At 44.4% G+C, this 22,889-nt stretch overlaps 1 protein-coding gene across 5 annotated transcripts; it reads right to left on the bottom strand.

Moving 5' to 3' along the window:
* Positions 1-452: 452 nt before the first annotated feature.
* Positions 453-22,578, bottom strand: TRNT1 (tRNA nucleotidyl transferase 1). 5 transcript variants are annotated; one of them, XM_065933273.1, is made up of 8 exons: positions 22,542-22,578; positions 21,277-21,450; positions 15,658-15,851; positions 8,326-8,464; positions 3,460-3,586; positions 2,165-2,358; positions 1,349-1,602; positions 453-1,160 (listed from the first exon to the last, which is right to left on the bottom strand). In XM_065933273.1, exons 2-8 carry the CDS (start codon positions 21,422-21,424, stop codon positions 912-914), a joined length of 1,305 nt encoding a protein of 434 aa, XP_065789345.1. In that variant the 5' UTR covers positions 21,425-21,450; positions 22,542-22,578; the 3' UTR covers positions 453-911. The 5 variants fall into 5 exon arrangements, with proteins under 5 accessions (XP_065789345.1, XP_065789348.1, XP_065789346.1 ...); XM_065933276.1 differs by having other exon boundaries at positions 21,277-21,424; positions 22,542-22,575; XM_065933274.1 differs by having other exon boundaries at positions 22,515-22,560.
* Between the last annotated feature and the right edge of the window lie 311 nt (positions 22,579-22,889).

Genomic DNA, 22,889 nt, shown 5'->3' on the forward strand with positions numbered 1-22,889 from the left:
ACAAAGATGCTCTGACTGGCTACACAGAAAGAAAAGTTAGTTATAAAATGTCAGAATACAGCAGCTGAAATAACTCATACTTCCTGCTGTTTACCTCTTCACCTACTGGAAAGCACAAAGGCTCAAATCTTTATAAAGAGCAAATATGTAGGCCGTTAACCTTTTTACTTTAAAGTGACAGGAGTACTGCCGTAAGTATATATGGCACCTGATATATAGTGTCAGATACCACATTTATCTTCCAATACCAGAGGAAATGTTTTAATAAGAATGGGCACAAGAATCTTAAGCTAAGCTTTCCCAGCTTACCAGGAAGTTAGGTAAATTTCATTTTGACAGAGAAAACTGTCAACTATATCCTAAACTATAGCTCCCTACAACATGTCCTGGGTGTACGAACGACAGCCACTTGGGACACATCTAGTCTTCACATTTTATATATTTTACGCAAATTTTTCAGCTGTATTCAAACACAAGTTTATTCTAGAATTCAGAAAAAAACTGACACCATACACAGTCGTTGTACAAAATTAACCCAGTTATTTCAATTGCAAATACAAAGAAACATGTTTTTCAGGACACTTGGCACTGTCGTATGCAACAAAAGCAACCAAAAATCCACTTTAAAAAAAGCCTAAACAGATTGAGACTCCATCTCACTTTTCTCAGTAAGAACTATTCCAAAAGAATTACAAGCTTCAGTGATAACAAATCAGATTAAGAGGAAGCAGACTTTAGTGCCTGAAATATAGTTTTCACAAAATAAGACCTTTATTCTTCTGAAGAGATCCCCTAAGCTGGCTTGTATTCTGCTATATATTCGAGTCTTTTAAATCTCACCAAGAGGGAGGGGGGAGAAAACAAGTCTTACCAAAAATTTCCTGCTTTTTAGTAGTCAGCGCTCATCAACTTTAGGTCTTCTTTATGTAACTCAGTAGTTCATCTTTTTCCAATTGGTAACCACTTTTCTTCCACTGTTCTCGCAACTGCTGTAACAGCACCCCAATTTCTTTCCCGGAAGAAACGCCCACTTTCCTGATGTCATGGCCACTCACAGGAAACGGGGGGATGGACCACTGCTGCATCTGCTTCAGAAGCCCGTGCTCGCCTTGGTACTTGAGCAGCTCACACACACGCGCAGTCGTGTCAGCTTCTCTAGACTGAGGGCCAAAACCAAACATCACCACACTTGCGATGGTCTTATGCTCACATTTAAATAAATGCAATGTGCAGATTTTCATTTAAAATAAAGGAAATTCACATAATACACTGTGGGTCCTAGTATTAATGAACTGGTTGCAGTTAGTGGAGATGATCTATACTCTGACAGAGCCATGAATATACTTACATCTATAATGAAGTCTTGATAGGGTTTCAGTGGTTCTGAACTATCTACTGCCTTAATTAAATCTTTCCTATTTTTAACAATAAATAAACCAAGATTCTTCTCTTCTTTTGAAATCTTCAACCTCAGATCCAATTTCGTGACATCATCCTGTACTTTGAACAATGAGGTCAAGACAGTCATTGGCTTTGGTGAAAAACCTTCCACATTTTTACTGACTTTGTTAAATTCTTCTAAACTTGCATTAGCAGGTAAGCCTGTAGGGACAAAAGCATTTTCCACCCATTTTTAGATACATTTTAAAAACTCCCATCGTAAGCACACTTTGTTCTCAAACACAGAAATGCCCTGGTGCCAGGATTCACTGCTGGTCCAGTCTGTTCTCCGTCTGAGAGGTGAACCACTGCCCACTGTTCCTCTCCCCTCCCACATCTCTCTAAGGCCCACCTTCTCCATGCTCTACATGTGGTTAACTCCCTGAAGCTCTCAGCTCTTCCATTAGATGCTATTATTTTCATATCCCTTTTATAGATTCGCAAACAGGAAATAACCCACGTTACAAAGCTGACCAAGTGGTGACGCTGCGGTCAGAGCCACAATGGACCGACTCCAGAGGCCACTTGTCCACCCTCACACGCTGTCCTTGTGCATCCCCTGCCTGGGAAGAACTCCGACTCCTGGCTCAGAGTCTACCATATTTTAAAGTAGTCCATTTTTCCTTTTGGAATTGTTTAAATAAATTAACTTTTTTCCTTATGAAATTGTAAACCAGATGTGTTTCATTGCCAAAAGTGCAAACATTTTACAAGTTGGCCTCACCTATGTAAGGAGCCACATCGAGCTCATAGATGAGATGAATCAGATGGTTCACGTGGTTACCAGTAAGTATTTTTTTCAGTTCCACCCAGATCCTCTCTCCTGATATTCCTGCCAAGCCTTTTGCATTTTCTGCAATTGCTTCCAAAGTCTCAGGATCGTGGTCACCAGGTGTGTCAACAATTTTCCCGTAAAACCTACAAAGCAAACATGTCCAAAAGTACTGCCTTCATGCTGGCATCTCACCAGAAAGCTGCGCTCTTCATTTTCCTGGTGCTACTAGTGAGGTCTGGGAGGGACCTTAGAAATCATCTGCTCATCACCTTCTCTCTTTTTCTCAGCTCAAGAAACCTGAGATCCAACAAGTGTTAAGTTAAAGTGGTCTTCAGTAAAGGCCTCCTGGTTGATCCTGACAGTGGGCGCATAACCAGAGCAGTCTTGGGCAGGCATTAAGCAGGTCCAAGATATCGTCTGGGAGTAGTCTTGCTTCCTCAAAGGCTGCCCGTCTGTACCCATCAATGCTTTCAATCACATGAATCTCAATTCACATGAAACACATCTCACTGCAGACATGGGAGTGTATTTCATGGACTCTATTGGAAGCATTACAGTATACCTGCTTTTACCACTCATTTTTTCACAATGCATTTCTATAGTGATCTAATTAAATGACTGACTGTACCTTAGTCTGTGTCCTGTTATTTGTAAAGAGAGACTGTTTGCAAACACTGAAGTTTAAAGGAACAGCAGTTATTGACAAAATGTAAAATCTGTCAAAGAACATTCTGAGCATGATCCCAAGCTGGAAAAAATTAACTGTTAATAGATACAAAGTAGCCAGCTACAGTAGTTTAAGTGTTATAGTTCAGTGTTGAAGACTGCTACCCACAAAACCATCCAGGTGCGTTACATACCTTCCAGATTCATCTAACACATCTCCCATTACCACCTCGAACTATAAGCCACATGAAGGCGTACTGCCACTCATTATTCCAGGTTCAAAGCACCTAGGACAGTGATAAGCACTCAAATACCTGTGTAATGAATGATTGGTGCAGGAGATGAAAAGACTTAAAACTGAATTATATAAAAGATCAGCACAGAAAGGAGTGAATCAACGATTTGGAGAATGCAAAGATGAGGTGTCTCAAAGTCACAGGACCGTTTCTTGGAGACAGATGCGAGCCGTCACCATTGTGTACACTAACCTGCTGTGCATTTCACAAGACGAGAAAGAACTGCACTTTGGTAACAATGATACTCAAAGCTGTGTTGTTATAATTTATAAAAATCCTTACCTGAAATACCTTAAAATCCGAAGATAGTCTTCTTGTATCCTCTGTTTAGCTTGTCCAACAAATCTAACTTTCTTATTTTTTAAATCTTCATAACCATTAAAATAGTCAAATAAAGTACCATCAAAACCTAGTCATTAAAAGAGGGAAGAAAAATCACTATTAGCAAATAAGAACTGGAAAACATTGCTACATATATAATTATTATTCAGCCATTAAAAAAAAACATCTTGCCATCTGCAACAACATGATGGATCTTGAGGACATGATGCTAAGAAGCCAGACAGAGGAAGATAAATACTATATGGTCTCATTCTTACATATAATCTTAAAAAAAAAACAAGCTAGAGAACAGACTGGGGGTTGTCAGAGGCTAAGGCCAGGGGTGGGGTGCATACAATGAGTGAACATGGTCAAAAGGTACAAACTCCTAGCTATCAAATAAGTCCTGAGGGGGTAGTGTATACTGTGGCAACTAGTTAACAGCGTGTGTGTGTGTGTGTATTCAGTTGTGTCCGACTCTGCAACCCCAGAGACTAGCCCACTATAGGTAACACATTCGGAAGTTGATAAGACAGTAGATCTTCTCATCACAAGGGGAATAAAATTCTGTCAGGTATTAACTAGACTTACTGTGGTGATCATTTCTTGATATATACAAATATCAAACAATACTGTATACTGAATCTAATGTAAGGCTGTATTTCATTACCTCAATTAAAAAGAAAAAACTGGAAAACTTAAGAAAATCTACTAAAAACTATCACAAATAGTAGAAAATTAGGGAAAGAGCTACACAGTTGAAGTACTGATATGAGTAACATTCATCTGTATCCAGTACCAAATGGACATATAATGGAATAAAAGGCTGCATTTACAATAGCAATTAAAAGACAACACACTAAATAAACAAGACGTATGCCAGTATGAAATGGGTAGAAATAATTAAAAAAGCTGATTTTCAAGTTAATAATGGAAAATAAAAACAGCCAAAATAACCTGGAAAGAAGAAATGATAGCCAAACTATGTGGGAAAATGTAGTAAAAACTGTAATAAACCAGAGGGAAAAAATTTATAATCCTAACAGGGAAGACCTTTCAAAATATGATTACCAAAAGAAACCAAAACACAACATCAGAGCCTTCAAAGAAATTATTAGTAAATCCAACTACATGAAACATTAGATATTCATTCCTGGATAGCAAGTAAATGCCACAATATAAAGCATAAGGTAACATACTGGGGAAAACATTTAAAGTCAGCATCACAGAGAGAGATGGCTTTCTATTATCTACAAACACCTCCTAAATAAGAAAGACCACATATAGAAAGGCTGAGTTAGGGGAAATGTTGAATTGGTGCAGCCGCTGTGGGGAACAGTATGGAGGTTCCTTAAAAACTAAAACACAGAACTACCAAGCATGACCCAGCAGCCCCACTCCCGGGCATACACCCGGGAAAAACCGTAACGCGAAAGGACACACGCACCCGTGTTCTGGCCCTATTCCCAACAGGCACGGGAGCGACCTAAGCGTCCATCAGCAGAGGAGCGGGCGCAGGTGACGTGGTGCGTGTAGACAGTGGAACGTTAGAGTGAAGCTGCTCAGCTGTGTCCGACTCTGCGACCCCACCAGCTGTAGCCCACCAGGCTCCTCCTTCCATGGAATTTTCTAGGCAAGAGTACTGGAGTGGGTTGCCATTTCCTTCTCCAGGGGATCTTCCCGACCCGGGGATAGAACCTGGGTCTCCTGCATTGCGGGCAGACACTTTACGGTCTGAGCCACCAAGGGAAGCCCTAACAGAACACTACTCGGTCATAAAAACAAAACTGGGTCATTGAGAGAGACGCAGACGGACCTAGGGACTGTCATACAGAGTGAAGTAAGAAAAGCATCCCGTTGTTAACACATGTGGAGTCTAGAAAAATGCTACAGATGCTCTTACCTGCAAAGTAGAGACCCAGAGGTAGAGAAGAAAACACATGGACACCAGGCGGGGAGGAGGGGGTGGGATGCACGTATGAACACTACGGGATACTACGTAAAAACAGCTAACTGATGACAGACTGTATACAGCCTGGGGAACGGTACTCAGTGCTCTGTGTGATCTAAATGGGAATGAAATTCAAAAAAGGAATAGCTGATTCACTTTGCTGAACAGCAGGAACTAACAACACTGTAAGCCAACTATAATAAAAAATTTTTAAAGAGTGGAAAGGAACTAAAACATATATGTGAAATATAAAAAGCTTTAAAAATGAAGATTTTCAACTTTAGCTGTAAGAAGTGCACATTTACGAGATAATCGGTTTTCAGACCTACATCAGCTCAGCAAGGACCTACGTCCAATTACATGTTAGCCGGGGGACGGTGAGATCTGACCGGGACACTTCCCTGTGCAGCCTTCTGAACTTGGTGAGTTTTGAACCATGTGAACCTAACATCTGTCCAATATGTTATAAACATATTTCTACCACAATATCCTCTCTTGTTGAACAAAACAAAAAACTTAACAAAACAATTTTAATGTAAGGCACATAAAACCTCAGGTATATGTGAAGTGACCAAGTTCTCCCAGCTATCCCAGGACTTCCCTGATTTAAAAATCTCCTGACTTGGGGATACCTCAGTCCAGGCAAACTGAGACAGGTGGTCAACTCTGGGAACTAAGATGGAAAAACAGAAACACTTGGAGCAAAGACACAGGTGCCATTCAACCACCTAAGTGGGGAGCTCCAGGAGCCTGAGACAGACCTCAGCAGGTGGCCTCACAGGAAGGCGGGAAAGGAAGAAAGTAACCACTTATCATGACTATGGCAAATGCAGCCACACTCTAAGCTTGGGCTTAACTCCTGCCAAACTCTTCTTGGCATTTTGACACTTAGAGCCAATTTATAAGGCTCCAGATTCAGAAAGATACAAGAGGAAATGAAAACAAATAAAAAACTTATACAATATGATTACAACACACATGCAGTATACCTATCTCCTGTTACTTCTCTTACTGAATAGACTCAACTCCCTGGGGACTGTGGAAACCAGATCTTTTTCAGTAAAGGGAAGATCAAAATTTGCAGGGAAAAAACAGTGTTACAAAAGGGAAAGTAAGAGTTTGAGAAAGAAGTGACCATGACCCCTAGAACTAGGAATGCTTTGTCTGATAAGGTTTGAAGAAAGTCTGGATGGTAAAAGGGACTGAAGGTAAAGATTGCTCAGTATTATCTGTGTGCATTTTGTTTTGCTCTGAATATCCTGTTAAAAATGATGAGCAGAAATGAGAAACCAAGCTGAGGAGCTGAGCATAATGCAGTTGGTTAAGGACGTAACCTCTGGAATCAGGCTGCTTAACACATTATTGACAGGAAACTTTTGCAGAAGGTAACTATATATATTGAAACACTCTAGTCAATAACATTCAGGTAACAAAAGATGTATTAATATGTCTCTGTTCAATAAACTGTTAAGTTGGAATCCTAATTCAGCAGTTTATTGGCTGCAGGACTTTGAGCAAATTTTCCTTAGTTACATACCAAGATCTGCCTCATAGGGTTGGTGGGAAGATTCAATTTCTGTGATGGTCTGGGAACAATGACTGCTGACATTTTCTGAGCCCTTATAAAATGTGTCAAACAGTTGCACTGATAAGAACAGCTCTTATTTTTATAAATCAGTATCTTGAAAAAGAATATTAGTTTCTCTTTTAGTTATGTCTGGTTATGAGACATTAGTTATAAGGTTTTCACACACTGCACTAGTTGGAGCAGTTAACGCTAAGTAAGGATGATAAAAGAAGAACTTAACACCTGGAGTTCAACCCCATAATGGGGAGAAAGCATGCCTCCAACTAGGCTCCCTTTGGTCATAAGCCACCCAGGCTCTGGAAACCTGGGCTCCAGTCAAAGCTCTCCGCGACTTGGGCTCAATTATTTAATGTCTCTGAGTCTCTTCCACATCTGTTGAATGAGTTTTAACACCTACTTTATGGAGTTTTCCTGGGCCTTAAATGAGCACTGATGCACCTCAAGCCAGGAAGGCACCCTAGATATGTTACTGGGCATTAATGTAATTAGCGAAGTGAGCCCACTTGCGCCTACAGCCCCTTCTCCATCCCACCAACTGGGTACCACTGCTCCACCCTTTCACTATTACTGTGCCACAGACCAGCTTACTAAAAGTGGATGCCCATCTCTTTTCTAACCCAAAGACTTAACCCTGAAGAACCTGCCTAAATTTTAAAGGACAAAAAACAGCGCTTCAATTGCACTCCAAAACGCTAACCTAATCCACACTGACTCCCATCATGATCCTCACTGCTTTCTTTCGTGAGCAAAACATCACGCTGAGACAATCAACAGGTTTCCTCACGTGCCAGGGCAGAGCAGACGGGCCGTAAGCCGTGGTGCCACGGGGACTGAGGCGCTGCTCGGCGCGCGGGGCATCAGAGGAGGAGCAGCACCGACCCGTCCGCCACGGACGCCAGCAGGGGCGGGAGGTGTGCGCCCGAGACGGGAAAGGGGGCACCGCGCGTGTACGCACGGTTCTCACCTGAAACCTGACATCTTCAGATGCGATTCCTAAGGAACCACTGACTGAACGTGCACACACACCAGGGACTCGCCAGGACCGACTCCTCTCATCCTCACGACAGCCCTGCGAAGAGCTGGTATCAACCGCCTCGCGCTACAGCGAGAGCGACTGAGGCAGAGGAACCTAGGGATGCTGGCTCCACCGTCTGCTTTAACCAACAGCCTGTCTCTTCACAGAAACTAACGCAAGCCCTCAAGTGGAAGAACACTGCCAGGAGACAGGTTTCACAAGAAAAGAAAGCATTCGGACTGAATGGACTAAAACTTGACCCCCAGGCATTACCTAGAAACATGGAATTTATGGTGAGATCTCTGCGCTCAGCATCCTTTTGCCAGTCAGTTGTGAATTCGACCTCGGCGTGTCTTCCATCGGTGGATACATCAATCCTCAGTGTAGTAATTTCAAAATTTTCTTCATGAAGCTGGAAGTAAATATGTTTTTCAAAAATTAGTTTTCAGTATCATTGGATGGATTGAAAAAAAAAAACACAAGTCCTGACAAGTATACCTTTTTTCCTTTTTAAGTCAACTAGTACACATATAGCTTGAAATACAATGATACCCACAGTATTCAAAGATACATCCAAAGAACATTTTTAAGAAATAATGAAATAGTAAGAAATAATAAACCCATCAAATAAGAAATAATAAACCCATCTTAATTAAAAAAGTTAAGCTTGCATAGAAAAAATGGCAAGTCTGACAAATTATGTGGCAGAAAGTAAGATCCCTTAACATATTCTGGTTCTTCAATACAAAACCGGGCTATTCTTTGAAATATTTTTTTAATAGCTCCAATTTTCAAAGAACTGAATATCACTTTATAGAATATAAACCACTGAGCAAAGGACCGACAGAGGAGGAAATGCGGGCAGCACGTCCTGCAGCCCCTTTGCTGGTTTTCCTCAGTTAAGTAAGTAAAGTGCCCCATATATCCTGGGGGGAGAGAGGGCCCCCTGCTGGGAGATGCAGAGCTGCTCCATTACAGGGGTGTGTGCGCTTAGCCTTAAAAAGTGAGTGAGATCTGGACATGCAGATGAGGGAAGAAGAACAGCTCAAATGAAGAGAAAAGATGAGCAAAGGCACAGTGTGGAGGAAGAGGGGTACGTGCAAGAGCAGGTTCACAGCATGAACAGGGCATCCACACTTAGAGGTGGACAGCAACAGGTTTTATACGCCAAGCAGGAGTTCGGGATCTTTTCATTAGGAACTGTAAGCCATTAATGACCAGTAAAGTCTGTTCTGGCTTCCCTGATGGCTCAGTGGGTAAAGAATCTGCCTGCAATGCAGGAGACATAGGAGACGTGGGTTCAATCCTTGGGTTGGGAAGATCCTCTGGCGAAGGAAATGGCAACCCACTCCAGTAATCTTGCCTGGAAAATCCCATGGACAGAGGAGGCTGGCAGGCTACAGTCCATGGGTTGGCCAAGGGTCGGACATGACTGAGCAGCTAATAAAGTCTGTTCTGGAATTCCTCTCAATCTCATGTACTGTTTTCTACAAACTGGTTCTCACTGGCGAATTCCAGAACTAGGAATTTGAGGCACAAGTTAACTCAAGGAAAACAGTGTAAATATTAAGACATTTGCAATCTATAGAAAACAATGAGCCCCCCAGAGTGCCTCCCTTGCCCAAGCAGAGAACCAGAGATTAATTACAAAGGATGACTCCAAAATAATCACAACTTGAGGCACCATATAGAAGATCATGGGAAATGCAAACAAATTGTGAAGAAAACCCAACATGACCTCTATCCCTTTCTGCAGTCAGTTTTCAAAATGTTAATCAGCAGCCTTATTCCAACCTGGGTAATGCTAGAGGATTTCTCTCATGTCCCCGGATGAAAAGCCCTCCTACTGACAGCAGGGTCCCATCACTAACAAGGCTGACGCTTTTCACACAAGACTACAGTAAATTGCCTCGGGCATTCTGCATGCACTCCATTGCTCCAACAAAGAGATACTGAAAAGTCTCCACACTGAAGGAATGCGAACAGCAAAGACAGAACAAGCTCAAAGGAAACAGACACCATCAAAGCACCCAGCCCCTTCATGGATCACAGTCCTGTTGTGGCGAAGGGGCTTGGATAACTCAATGAAGCTATGAACCATACTGGGCAGAGCTACCCAAGACAGACGGGTCATAGTCGAGAGTCCAGAGAAAACGTGATCCACTTTGGAGAAGGGAATGGCGCCACTCCAATATACTTGCCGTGAGAACCCCATGAACTGTATGAAAAGGCAACGAAAGATGAACCCCCAGGTCAGAAGGATTCCAATATGCCACTGGGGAAGAGCAGAGGACAACTATTAGCAGCTCCAGAAAGAATGAAGCTGCTGGGCCAAAGTGGAAAGGACGCTCAGTTGTGGATGTCTCTGGTGATGAAAGTAAAATCCCACGCTATACAGAACAGTACTGCATAGGAACCTGAGATGTCAGGTCCATGAATCAAGGTAAATTGGATGTGGTCAAGCAGGAGATGGCAAGAGTAAACATCGACATTTTAGAAATCAGTGAACTAAAATGGACTGGGATGGATGAATTTAATTCAGATGACCATTATATCTACCACTGTGGGCAAGAATCCAACAGAAGAAATGGAGTAGCCCTCGTAGCAAGAGTCTGAAATGCAGTACTTGGGTGCAACTTCACAAACGAAAGAATGATCTTGGTTGGTTTCCAAGGCAAACCATTCAACGTCAAAGTAATCCAAGTATGCCCAACCAGTAATGCTGAAGAAGTTCTGAAGCTGATCAATTGTGTGAAGACCTACAAGACCTCCTAGAACTAACACCAAAAAAAGACGTCCTATTCATTACTGGGGACTGGAATGCAAAAGTAGGAAGTCAAGAGATACCTGGATAACAGGCAAGTCTGGCCTTGGAGTACAGAATGAAGCAGGGCAAAAGCTAACTGAATTCTGCCATGCAGAATCCCAGTACTATGCCCTGGTCATAGTAAACACCATTCTCCAACAACACAAGAGACCACTTTACACGTGGACATTACCACAAGGTCAACACCAAAACCAGACTGACTACATTCTTCGTAGCTGAAAACGGAGACACTACACACAGTCAGCAAAAGCAAGACCTGGGGCTGACTGTGGCTCAGATCATCAGCTTCTCATAGAAAAATTCAGGCTTAAAGTAAAGAAAGCAGGGAAAACCACTAGGCCAGCCAGGTACAACTTAAATCAAATCCCCTATGAAGATACAGTTGAGGTGACAAATAGTTTGAAGGGATTAGATCTAGTAAACAGAATGCTTGAAGAACTACAGACAGAGGTCCATAACACTGCACAGGAAGCAGCAAACAAAACCATCCCAAAGAGAAAGAAGAGCAAGAAGGCAAAGTGGTTGTCTGGAGGCTTCACAAAGAGCTGGAGAGAGAAGAGAAATGAAGAGCAAGGGAGAAAGGGAAAGGTACAGCCAACTAAACACAGAGTTCTAGAGAATACCAAGCAGGGACAAGAAGGACTTCTTCCATGAACAATAAAAAGAAATAGAGGAAAACAACAGAAAGGGTAAGACTAGAGACCTCTTCAGGAAAACTGGAAATGTCAAAGAACATTTCATCCAAAGATGGCTGTTAAAAAGGACAGAAGCTAACAGAAGAAGAGATCAAGAAGAGATGGAAAGAATACACAGAAGTGTACAAAATAGATCTCAATGAACCGGATTACTAAGATGGTGTGGTCAGTCACTCAGAGCCAGACATTCTGGAGTGTGAAGTCAAGCGGGCCTTAGGAAGCACTGCTCTCAATAAAGCTAGTGGAGGTGATGGAATTCCAATAGCGCTATTTAAAATCCTAAAAGATGGTGTTACCAAAGTGCTTCACTCTATATGTCAGCAAGTTTGGAAAACCCAGCGGTGGTCACAGAACTGGAAAAGGTCAAGCCTCATCCCAATTCCCAAGAAGGACAGTACTAAAGAACGTTCAAACTACTGGACAATTGTACTCATCTCTCCTGCTAGTAATGTTATGCTCAAAATCCTCCCAGTTAGGCTACAACAGTACATGAACCAAGAACTTCCAGGTATTCAAGCTGGGTTTAGAAAAGGCAGAGGAACCAGAGATCAAATTGTCAACATTTGTTGGATTATAAAGAAAGCAAAGAAATTTCAGAAAAACGTCTACCTCTGTTTCATTGACTATGCTAAAGTCTTTGACTGTGTGGATTGAAACAAACTGCAGAAAACTCTTAAAAGAGATGGGAATACCAGACCACCTTACCTGCCTCCTCAGAAATCTGTATGCAGATCAAGAAGTAACAGTTAGAACCTTGTATGCAACAACCAACTGGTTCAGGCTTGAGAAAACAATATGACAAGACTGTTTATTGTCCCCTTGTTGATTTAACTTTTACACAGAGCACATCATGAGAAATGCTGAGCTGGATGAATTACAAGCTGGAATCAAGACTGCCAGGAGAAATATCAACAACCTCAGATATGCAAATTATACCACTCTAATGACAAAAGCAAAGATGAACTAAACAATCTCTTGATGAGAGTGAAGAAGCAGAGTGAAAAGGTCGGTTAAAACCAAGTATTTAAAAAACTAAAATCATAGCATCTGGCCTCACTACTTCATGGCAAACACAGGGAAAAGGTGGAAGTAGTGACAGATTTCTTATTCTTGGGTTCTAAAATTACTGCAGATGGTGAGTGAAGCCATGAAATTAGAAGACGATTGCCTCTTGGCAAGAAAGCTGTGACAAATCTAGACAGTGTGTTAAAAAGCAAAGACATTACTTTGGTGACAAAGGTCCATATAGTCAAGGCTGTGGTCTTTCTAGTAGTCATGTACAGCTGTGAAAGCTAGACAATAAAGAAGGGAGAGTGCTGAGGAATTGATGCTTTCGAAGTGTGGTGCTGGAGAAGACTGTTTAGAGTTCCCTGGAGAGCAAGGAGATCAAACCAGTCAACCCTAAAGGAAATCAACCCTGAACACTCATCAGAAGGACTGATGCTGAAGCTCTGATACTTTGGCCACCTGATGCAAAACAGCTGACTCACTGGAGAAGACTCTGATGCTGGGAAAGATAGAAGGGAGAAGGAAAAGAGGGCAAGAGAAGATGAGATGCTTGGATGGCATCACTGATGCAATGGATCTGGACCTGGGCAAACTCCAGGAGATGGTGAAGGACAGGGAACCTGGCGTGTTGCAGTTCACAGAGTCGCAAAGAGTCAGACACAACATAGTGACTGAACTAACAGAGTACCTAGAACTGATACTCTCAGGGAAATATCAGATGATCCCGCATCTGAAACAAGAACAGGAAGCTTTCAAAAATATTCTAAAAAAGACCTCCTGAAAATGTAAAAAAGACAGCAAAGTTGCCAACAGAAAAACTGGATGATCAAGTTAAGGCAATCTCACAGAAATTAAATGAAAATATAAGAGACAAAAGATAAAACTAGGGGATCGGTCCTAGTGGCCGAACATCCAGCATTCGCAGAGGTTTCCACAAGAGAAGACCTCTGCCAAAGGGGATCGAGTCGGGAGAGGAATGAACACAAGAAGGCCTGCTCAGCGCCCTACGCCAAGGCAGTGCCCAATCCAAGCCAAGGTATGTCCTCTTCAAATTAAAAACACCAGAGATAGAGTGATCAGAAAGGCTTTCAAAACGGGGAAGGGGAAATCAGTTCCCAAACAAGGGAGAAGTCTGAAGAGGCTCAGGATTCTCAGTGGCAACTCTGGGAGGTAGAGAACAAAGCCTTTACAATTCTGCCTGAGAATGATTCCCAGCCTTGAATTCCACAGCCAACCAAACTATCTGATCAGCGTGAATGGAGGCAAAGTAACAGCATTTTCACTCATGCCAAGCTCTCTCAGGGCTACTAACATGAAGGCATAAACCAAGACAGAACAGCACATGGGATCAGGAGCCAGGAGGTCTGTAAGGGAAGGGGCACGGAACTCCTGGGACCTGAGGCACGGACATCCCAGGGTGAGCACGGGTGGGAGGGGGCAGACAGCAGCGGGTGCGCTAGCTCCAGAAGAAGAACTGAAACCCGCTGTGGTGATGCCCCCGGAGGAAGCGCACAGGCGGGGCACGGAGTGAATGAGCGGTGCGCAAGAGCCGGGTCAGAGAGACACACTTCTAGCTGCAGGGAAAACCCCAAGCATGAAACGCAGGGAATGGAGTCAAAGCACATTACACCACCTAGCTGTAAACAGCAGGGAGGGATGCATTCAGCCCACAATTATGGCACAGGTGTACTGAGAAGGCTAAGTCGTCTTCCTTGTAGGAAGTCAATAAACAACATCTTAAGACTGGAAATGTAAAACGAAAATGAAACACTGAAGCATTAGAGAGGTCTGTTTTAGAAACATGGAGGGAAAAGGCACTGACTATAAACATTAACTGAAAGGGGCTGCAACAAAGGAGGGCGCAGGATTTCCCAGGAGCAGAGGAGACTTTTTTTTAAATGAGGCTTCTTTGCTATTAGGTTTTGTTGTTTTTTTTTTTATTCCAACAAACAAGTTTCTGCCATTTTTAATTGTATTTAGAGCAACAAAAGATTCCAAGATTACAAAAAGAGAATAGAACACTAGTGCTTGGGGCTGGTTCTGCTGCCCAGTGGAGGCCAAGTGTCGTTGTGAGAACTGAAGCCCCGTCGAAAGACGTTTCAAGCAAAATGAATGTTTCTTAAAAAAAAAAACAACAACTTTATATGATGTTTTCTTTTAAATTTTTCCCTCAGCATAAAGTAAATTCTTACATCTGGTTACATAGTCTGCTCTCTTCTGCTGCTAAATTAATCTCAAGGACAGCCCAAGAAAGTCATGTCTGAGACACTCCCTAATCAATACTCCAGTCTAGGGAAAAGCAGAAAGGTGTCAATGAGTGGTGGGAGAAAGTACTTTTGTAACTTGGGTCATCCCAATGGTGGGTACTCTCAGCACCTGAATGACTTATGGGATCGAACAACCCCACAGGCACATCACTGTAGGACAACACCAAGGGGCTAAAGCTGGGAGAGACTGCGGGCTTGGTTTATCTACTGTGCAAGGAACAGAGTTCCAAAATGTGAAGCATTAGCCCAGGAGGGCACCAGCAGAGAAGCAGTATTGTTCCAGAATTCCTTTTCCTTTTGGATTGGGTGTGAGTTCCAGTATTGGTGGAATGGAATCTGTAGCTATGTGACAGCCTTTTAAAGTAATGCATGTACAAACTGTTTTAAGCCACAAGGGCTACTCAGACCATAGCTTCTCATTTAATTCCATAAAAAGCTAAGAGAAAAGTGGGATAAAGAAAGGAACCAACACTCTTGCTCAACTGAATTGAGGTTGGAAACCAATCAATGTGTATCATTTATTTTATGGCCAAATCTAATGGGGAAAAATCAAAGATGAGTCAAAGGCTACTTTTCCCTTTAAAACACTGCTGCTGCTGCTAAGTTGCTTCAGTCGTGTCCAACTCTGTGCGATCCCATAGACGGCAGCCCACCAGGCTCCTCTGTTCCTGGGATTCTCCAGGCAAGAATACTGGAGTGGGTTGCCATTTCCTTCTCCTGCTATTAGGTTTTTAAACACTAGAAATCATCTATAAAATTTTTTAAGTTTTCAGAAAAGGCAACACCGCTCCTGTCACCCTTCACTCACCCTGGCAGTGATGGTCCCGTGCTTTTCTCCTCTGTTGTTGATCATGCGGATGCCGACCGACTGGAACAGCTCCTTCATCTGAGCTGGCGTGGCCGTGGTGGCAAAATCCACATCCTGCGGCTTCACCCCACTCAGCAGATCCCTCACGGCTCCTCCCGCGATTCGCAACTCATGGTTTTCCTTGACAAATAATTCTGAGACAAAAAGGAATGCTTTTTATTTCAGTGGGTTTCTTTCAAGAATCACAGAAGCACAAGTTCTCCCATCTATTTGGCACAGCAGAGATAACTGAACTCAAGCCTTTTTACATAAAACTCGGAGAACAGGGGTGGGCTGTGGTGGGAGGTGGGAGCCGTGGTATACTCTTGGCTGATTCACATTGTGGTATCACAGAAATCAATACAACATTGTAAACTGATTATCCTCCAATTAAAAATAAGTAATTTTTTTAAAAAATTGGGAGAACAAAGCCCACAGCAGTGAAAGGGCCTGCCTACAGTTGAAACATCATGAGAAGCAGGGAACTGGCAGAATTTTCCTTAGGTTAATTCAGAATATCTAAATGCCTCAAGGTCATCAATGTAAATCTGAATCACTACCAAAAAGGACAGTGAACACTCTAGAAAGGTGAAGTGTTCCGGCACATCTGTTCTCTGTTGAAGCAACAGCATGCTGATGCAGGAAGGTCATCAAATGTTACCTATCACACCACGCATGGTGAACACTGCAGCTAAGAATCCTTGCCGAAATAAGCCACATATAAAACCAGCTCATAGCTCTGCCCCAGAGAAGCCACATACGCCAACTACCATGAGGACTGCGTCCAGGAGACCCAGAGCTGACTCCTCTGCAGGCGGAGGCCAAGGCTGAGCCCACCATAACCACCCACGTGACTGAGGGGCCCACATGGGATCCAGTGAGGATGAACCAGGGCCCGGCCTGACTCCCCACCCAAGCCGAGCTGCTGCTCCGTGCTGGGCTCGCACGTGAGGCCTGGGTACCCTCCTGTCAGCATTGCCACGTCAGAGAACATCCAGACTAGACACGGCCTCTCTGTGAGCAGCGTGCATGTGTGAATAAAGGCGGGCACACGCACTGTCCAGACAGCACCCGCTCACAGCTAACACACGTGACTGTGCCTTAGGTTCCAGTTTTATCCTCAAGCTGTGTTCCTACCTTCCAGGTAAGGATTATGAAGACCATCAGACTGACCCCTGCTTCCTGACACCCTAATCCACAGCAAAGCCCCCAAATCATGTGACACAAGCCCAAATGCACGAAAAGTCGTTTCTACAATGGTTCTTCTCAGCGGCCTTGAAGTTCTCCTCGGCCAGCAGCCCGCGCTCTGCCTGGACTCGCTGAGGGCTGTCCCTTGGCAGGAGGGGGCCTCGGAGCTCACCCCAATCACAACTCAAGACGCCACCCTGCAGCCCCGTGCCAACCTCCGAGCTCCGCCATCCTCCTCCTCTGCCCGTTCTTCCCAAACCTCCAGCTCCACACCTCTGCAGACGCCCTAGAACCATCTGCTGAAAAACAACCACGGTTGCTCCCTCTGCCTCTCGGCTTGACTAAAATCGCCTGCACACCCCCTCCCAGAGGGAGTGCTCATACTCCTCTAACCCCACACTTCCAGTCAAGCCCCGGTGACTCCTTAATATAGGGTCCATGGTTCCTTAAAATAAAACATTAAAATCATCTGTTAGTGCAGTTTTCATGAGACTCAGACAGGGAGGGTAAACCAGAGTTTTATGAAATAGTACTCACCCTTACTATATATACCACGCAACCTAACCTGTTCTATTCTTTATCTCCTCTATTTTTTAACACTGGTCATGACCACTAAGTTGATTTTATGACCCACTAACAGGTCACATAAACTATGGTGATGGAGAAAACTCCTGAGAGCCCCTTGGACAGCAAGGAGACATCCATTGGAAGGACCGATGCTGAAGCTGAAGCTCCAATACTTTGGTCACCTGATGCAAAGATCCAGCTCACTGAAGACCCTGAACCTGGGAAAGACTGAGGGCAGGAGGAGAAGGGGCGACAGAGGATGAAATGGTTGGATGGCATCACCAACTGATGAACATTAACTAGAGCAAACTCTGGGAGATGGTGAAGGACAGGGAGGCCTGGCGTGCTGCAGTCCATGGGGTCGCAAAGAGTCAGACAGGACTGAGCGACTGTACAACAACAATAACCATTTAACTTACACAAAAATTATTACATTTGCAACTTTAGCCTCATGTACAGAATGAAGGAGGGGATTCCCAGGGGGCTCAGTGGTAAAGAATTGGCCTGCCAAAGCAGGAGACGTGGGTTCGATCCCTGCGTCGGGAAGATCCCTCAGGGGAGGAAATGGCAACCCACTTTAGCATCTTTGGCTGGAAATCGACAGAGAAGCCTGGTGGGCTACACAGTCCGTGGGGACACGGGGAGGCAGCCATGGCCTAGCAACTGAACAGCAGCAGCAGCATTACATGGCTGTCTGTCCTTCAGCAAAAGCAAGACAAATTACATGAGACAGACGGACATAAAATTCCACACGCGCATCATACACTATCCTAAACCTCCCAAATTCGTGCACACTGGAAACTAGTTTTACATCTGGCAAAACAGCGATCATGACGTAACAACTGGTACGGTATTAAACTGCACAGCAGCGCCAGACAACAGCCACCTTTTTTTTCCTTTGTTGCTTTTGTGCATTGTTTTCACACAGAACACTGTATTTTAGCAAGACATTCAAGTCTTTAGAAACTAACAGGTCATATAGAAGTAATTATTTGATTTTCTAACTGTTGGGCACTGCACTAAAAGATTACATCCTTGCCACTTCCACCATAACCTAGAAAGCCTGGGTCAGTCTTTCAAGGACAAGGCCGTGGGCCCAACACTACCTGTCTCTACCCTACTCTTCAGTTCTCACTCCCTTAGGACTCCACCTCTCAAGGCGAAGAACATTCAGCTCTTCAAGTCAGGCTTAGTAAGCCAAATGCAACTGTTAAAAACTGTTGAAGGACCTATAGTAATCAATATCTACGGTCTTGTTTCCAAAAGAAAAACACAGAAGCAGCTTCCTTGAGAGCTCAATAGTAAAGCTTCCGCCTGCCAATGCAGGAGACGTGGGTGCAATCCCTGGTCTGGGAAGACCCCACGTGCTACGGAGCAACTAAGCCGTGTGCCTCAGCTATGGAGCCTGTGCTCTGGAGCCCGGGAACCATTAACTACTGAGCTCACACACCACAAGTGCTGAGGGCTTCGTGCCACATAGCCCATGCCCTGCCACAAGAGAAGCGCCTGCAACAAGAAGCCCCCACTCGCCGCAACTGGGGGGTGGGGGGGGAACGGCACAGCAATGAAGACCTGGCACAGTCAAAATAAGCAGATTTTCTACATCCAGTCATTTGGCACCTATCTTCCAAGAAACCTCTTACAACGAAGATGGGAAGTGTGGGAGCTGGGAGAGACATATAAAGAGAGAAGCTCAAATTCAACTGCAAGTCGGAACCTACAGGTATGAGCTGCACACACAGTAACCACATGTGGCTCCTGAGCACGTGAAATGCGGCGAGTCTGAATTACGGTGGTCTGTACTAAACACCAGGTTTCAAAGATTGATAAGCAAGAGTGGGAAATATGTCACTCGTAATTTGTACACAAATATGACTTTAAAATGACAGTACCTTAGATGTACTGAATTACATGAGATGTACTAAAGAGTTATTAAAATTAGTTTCACCCATTTATCTTTTTAACTCAAATTAGAAATCAGAGTGAAGTACCTACTTTAGGCCCCCCACTTCAAGACCAAATGAAACTATGGCCTATGAAACTATAAAACTCAAGAAGTTCTGGACCATTTACTTCTAACATATACCTAAAAATCACCTTATTTCAAGAACAGGAAAGTAGTTTTGTCAATAAGCTAATACAGGGATGTACCCGGTGGGCAAGTGGTTAAGAATCCACTTTGCAATGCAGTAGACATGGGTACAAACCCTGGTTGAAAAACTAAGATCCCACACGTCACAGAACAACCAAGCCCGTGCTCCATACCTACTGAGCCCGTGCGCCAAAACTAGGCCGTCTGTGTGCTGCAGGGAAGATCCCGCATGCCACAGAGACTGAGGCAGCCAGATACATACTAAAACAAAAACTTAGCTACTAAAAGGACAGTCATTTTAAAGCGACGGCCCCTTCACCTTCTAGGCATCAAAATTAAGGCAGTAGTTTTTATAAAAATTTATAAATGCCCATACTCCTCAGAGATTCCAGTCAGTAGGGCAGGAGTGGGACCCTAGCATTTGTGAGCTATAAAAGCTCCCCAGGTGAATCTAAAGGACAAACCAACATGTAAGGTTACGTTTCTACATATATACACCTTAATATACTTCCAAAACCACTGTGGACAGTGACTCTAGCCATGAAATTAAGATGCCTGCTCCCTGGAAGAAAAGCTATGACAAATCTAAACAGTGTATTAAAAAGCAGAGACATTACTTTGATGACAAAGGTCCATCTAGTCAAAGCTATGGCTTTTCCAGTAGTCATGTACGGATCTGAGAGTTGGACCATAAAGACGGCAAAGTGCCTAAGAACTGATGCTTTTGAACTGTGGTGTTGGAGAAGATTCTTGCGAGTCTCTTGGACTCAGTCAATGCTAAAGGAAATCAACCCTGAATATTCACTGGAAGGACTGATGCTAAAACTGAAACTCCAATAGTTTGGCCACCTGATGTGAAGAATCGACTCACTGGAAAAGACCCAGATGCTGGGAAAGATTGTGGGCAGAAGGGGACGACAGAAGATGAGATGGTTGGACAGCATCATCAACTCAATGGACATGAGTTTGGGCAGACTCCAGGAGATAGTGAAGGACAGGGAAGTCTGGCGTACTGCAGTTCATAGGGTCCCAGAGTTGGACATAACTGAGCCACTGAACAATAACATTGTTATTTCTAAAGACACGACTAACGGACGGGACCATAAACGCCACAATGCAACTGTGTGCGCTGCAACAGCAATAGCTGATGCCAAGTTGAGAACAGCGACAAGCAACATGAAGTTCCTGTGACCAGGCACTGAGCGAAAGCCACTTCCTATGTCCCTTCTAGATAAGGTTTGTCTGATCTGGACAAATGGAGATGACTCCCACTTACTCCTGCCTCTGGTTCTCTCAGAAAGCACTGATATAAGCCAGAAACATAGCTTAGTGGTGACAAGCTGGGTTCTCAAATCAGATTGCAGAAGTTCAAATCCAAGCTCTCCAGTTATTAGTTATAAAAATGGTGCCAAGGAATTTCACATTCCTAAGCCTCTGCTTCCTCAACAATACAACACGAGAAAAAGTATTCAATCCTTAAGTCAGTAGGCCCAATTCTGTGATGCATATAATAAAGTACATGGGGGTAACAGAAAAAAGTCATGCTTTTTTACTGCAATCATTATTTGCCTCTTCTCATGACTTGGCTATAGTTTTGGATTATTCATAGTAAACCCTGCTTTCATTAGCTCAACAATCACACAAAAACTATGAATGTTGGCTTAAAACCGTTACCTCTCTGCCTCTCCATTTATACAAGCTTCCAAAGCAAGAAGAGGCATCCGACTTCTCACCTGTCAGACTCTTCAATCCTTCTGTGAAAAGTGACTGGAATTCTGGAGACTGCAACTTCATTGTAAACAGAGAGTGTTTCAGAAGGCACAGTCTACTCCAGCTGCAGCTCAGTAAGTGCCTGCGCCAGGGATCCAGGCACCTCAGCATCTGGGGAGAAAGTCACCACCTCGCATCTACAAGATAAGCATGCACACACCACGATGAAACTTACAAGCGCAGGACAATGAGGGGATGCGCAGTGATTTTATCTATCCACAGAAACAGAGTCGTCTCCTGATCACGTGAAAAACGGAAAAAACTGACAACGTGAGGGAGAATTAGAGCTGGATCCTACCCCCGCAGTTACCCGGTTTTGTCCTCCTGAAGTACTTGCTACTATGTCAATACCGCTTTCTATGTTGGGATGCTCCCGTGGGAGACCAGTCTCAGTTAAAGCCTGAGGGGTACAAGGCTGCCATGAACAGTGGTTTCACAAAACGTAACTCAAACACTTGCAGGGACACTTGCTCTCCTCCAGAACATGTCACAGTCGTGTGTACATCAGCAAACTTGCTCATACACGCACCTGGGACTCATGACCCCGGGATATGTCCTATGCACTGTAAAATAAGATATTTTCCTATCATCTGTTCTTGCTGCCCGCTTCTTCCTCATTCACCATCCGCCTCTCCCATCAAGTCTCCTGAATCCCACCCATTCACACTCTGCCACCTGTCATCCATCATCATCACGCTCCGTTTTCCATGTAGGGTGGGCCTCTGGGAGGCAGCAACAGAACACAAACAGAAATCGACAGAAACCCCAGAGAAGAACCATTCCTTTACTTGGAAAGCAGGTTTCAAAGAGCGGCGTTTCCCACCAGGGGGCGAGTTCTCCTTATCCAAAGAACTGGGGAGGAAAAACACTGCACTTCCTTCCACGCTTCAACCCAGAAAACCCAGTGGGAACCCAGGACCTGAAACGGCGTGTCCTGTCCCCCACAACAGGTGCTGGACCTAAAAGGGAGACCAGAGGCCCGGCCGCAAGGAAGGGAAAGTGCCCAGGGGAAGCCCGATGAATCAGCCCACGGTCAGTGAGATGTAGCAGAAACGCGATCCCACGACCTCGACAGCGGGCTCTATTCCCGAGGGCGGAAGAGGCCTCTCACCGCCCCGGCACCCGCCTTCCCCAAGACCAAGCAAGTGGGACAGCCCCAGGGTCCGGCCATCGCTGTTGCTCGCCCCCAAGCAGCGCGCACCCGCACGTCCCCCGCACGCCTTCTCACCGCCTCCACGGCTCCGTCGCCGTCGCGTACACTTCCCGGCGGCAGGCGCCGTGACGTCACTAGGGCGCGCCGGTCAACGGCAAATGAGAGGTCGCAGAAGGGAGTGGGCGGTACCTTACCAGGCTCTCCCTGTCTCTCCCACTTTCCTGCGGGCGGCCACTTGCTTCAGCAAGGTTCCTTAGTTCTTCCCAGTCCTGCACAGCCAGGTTTTGCTCCTGGGGGGATCCGAGGCACCAGGGACTGTACATTTATTTTAACTATACCTCACCGCACCTTTCTCTGGCCCTCGGGTTGTTAGACACCCATCTGTACTGCATACCTTGTGTGACCCTGGACAAGTGACACCGA

The sequence above is a fragment of the Muntiacus reevesi genome, chromosome 4, assembly GCF_963930625.1.
Source record: "Muntiacus reevesi chromosome 4, mMunRee1.1, whole genome shotgun sequence".
Classification (NCBI taxonomy): domain Eukaryota; kingdom Metazoa; phylum Chordata; class Mammalia; order Artiodactyla; family Cervidae; genus Muntiacus; species Muntiacus reevesi.

Excerpts from the sequence above, each read along its gene's own strand:
- TRNT1 (XM_065933273.1), bottom strand. The coding sequence starts at position 21,424 with ATGCTGAGGTGCCTGGATCCCTGGCGCAGGCACTTACTGAGCTGCAGC. Across the intron at positions 3,587-8,325 it reads CATAAATTCCATGTTTCTAG|GTTTTGATGGTACTTTATTT; the intron begins GTAATGCCTGGG and ends TTTAATGACTAG. Across the intron at positions 2,359-3,459 it reads CGGATTTTAAGGTATTTCAG|GTTTTACGGGAAAATTGTTG; the intron begins GTAAGGATTTTT and ends TTTGCTTTGTAG.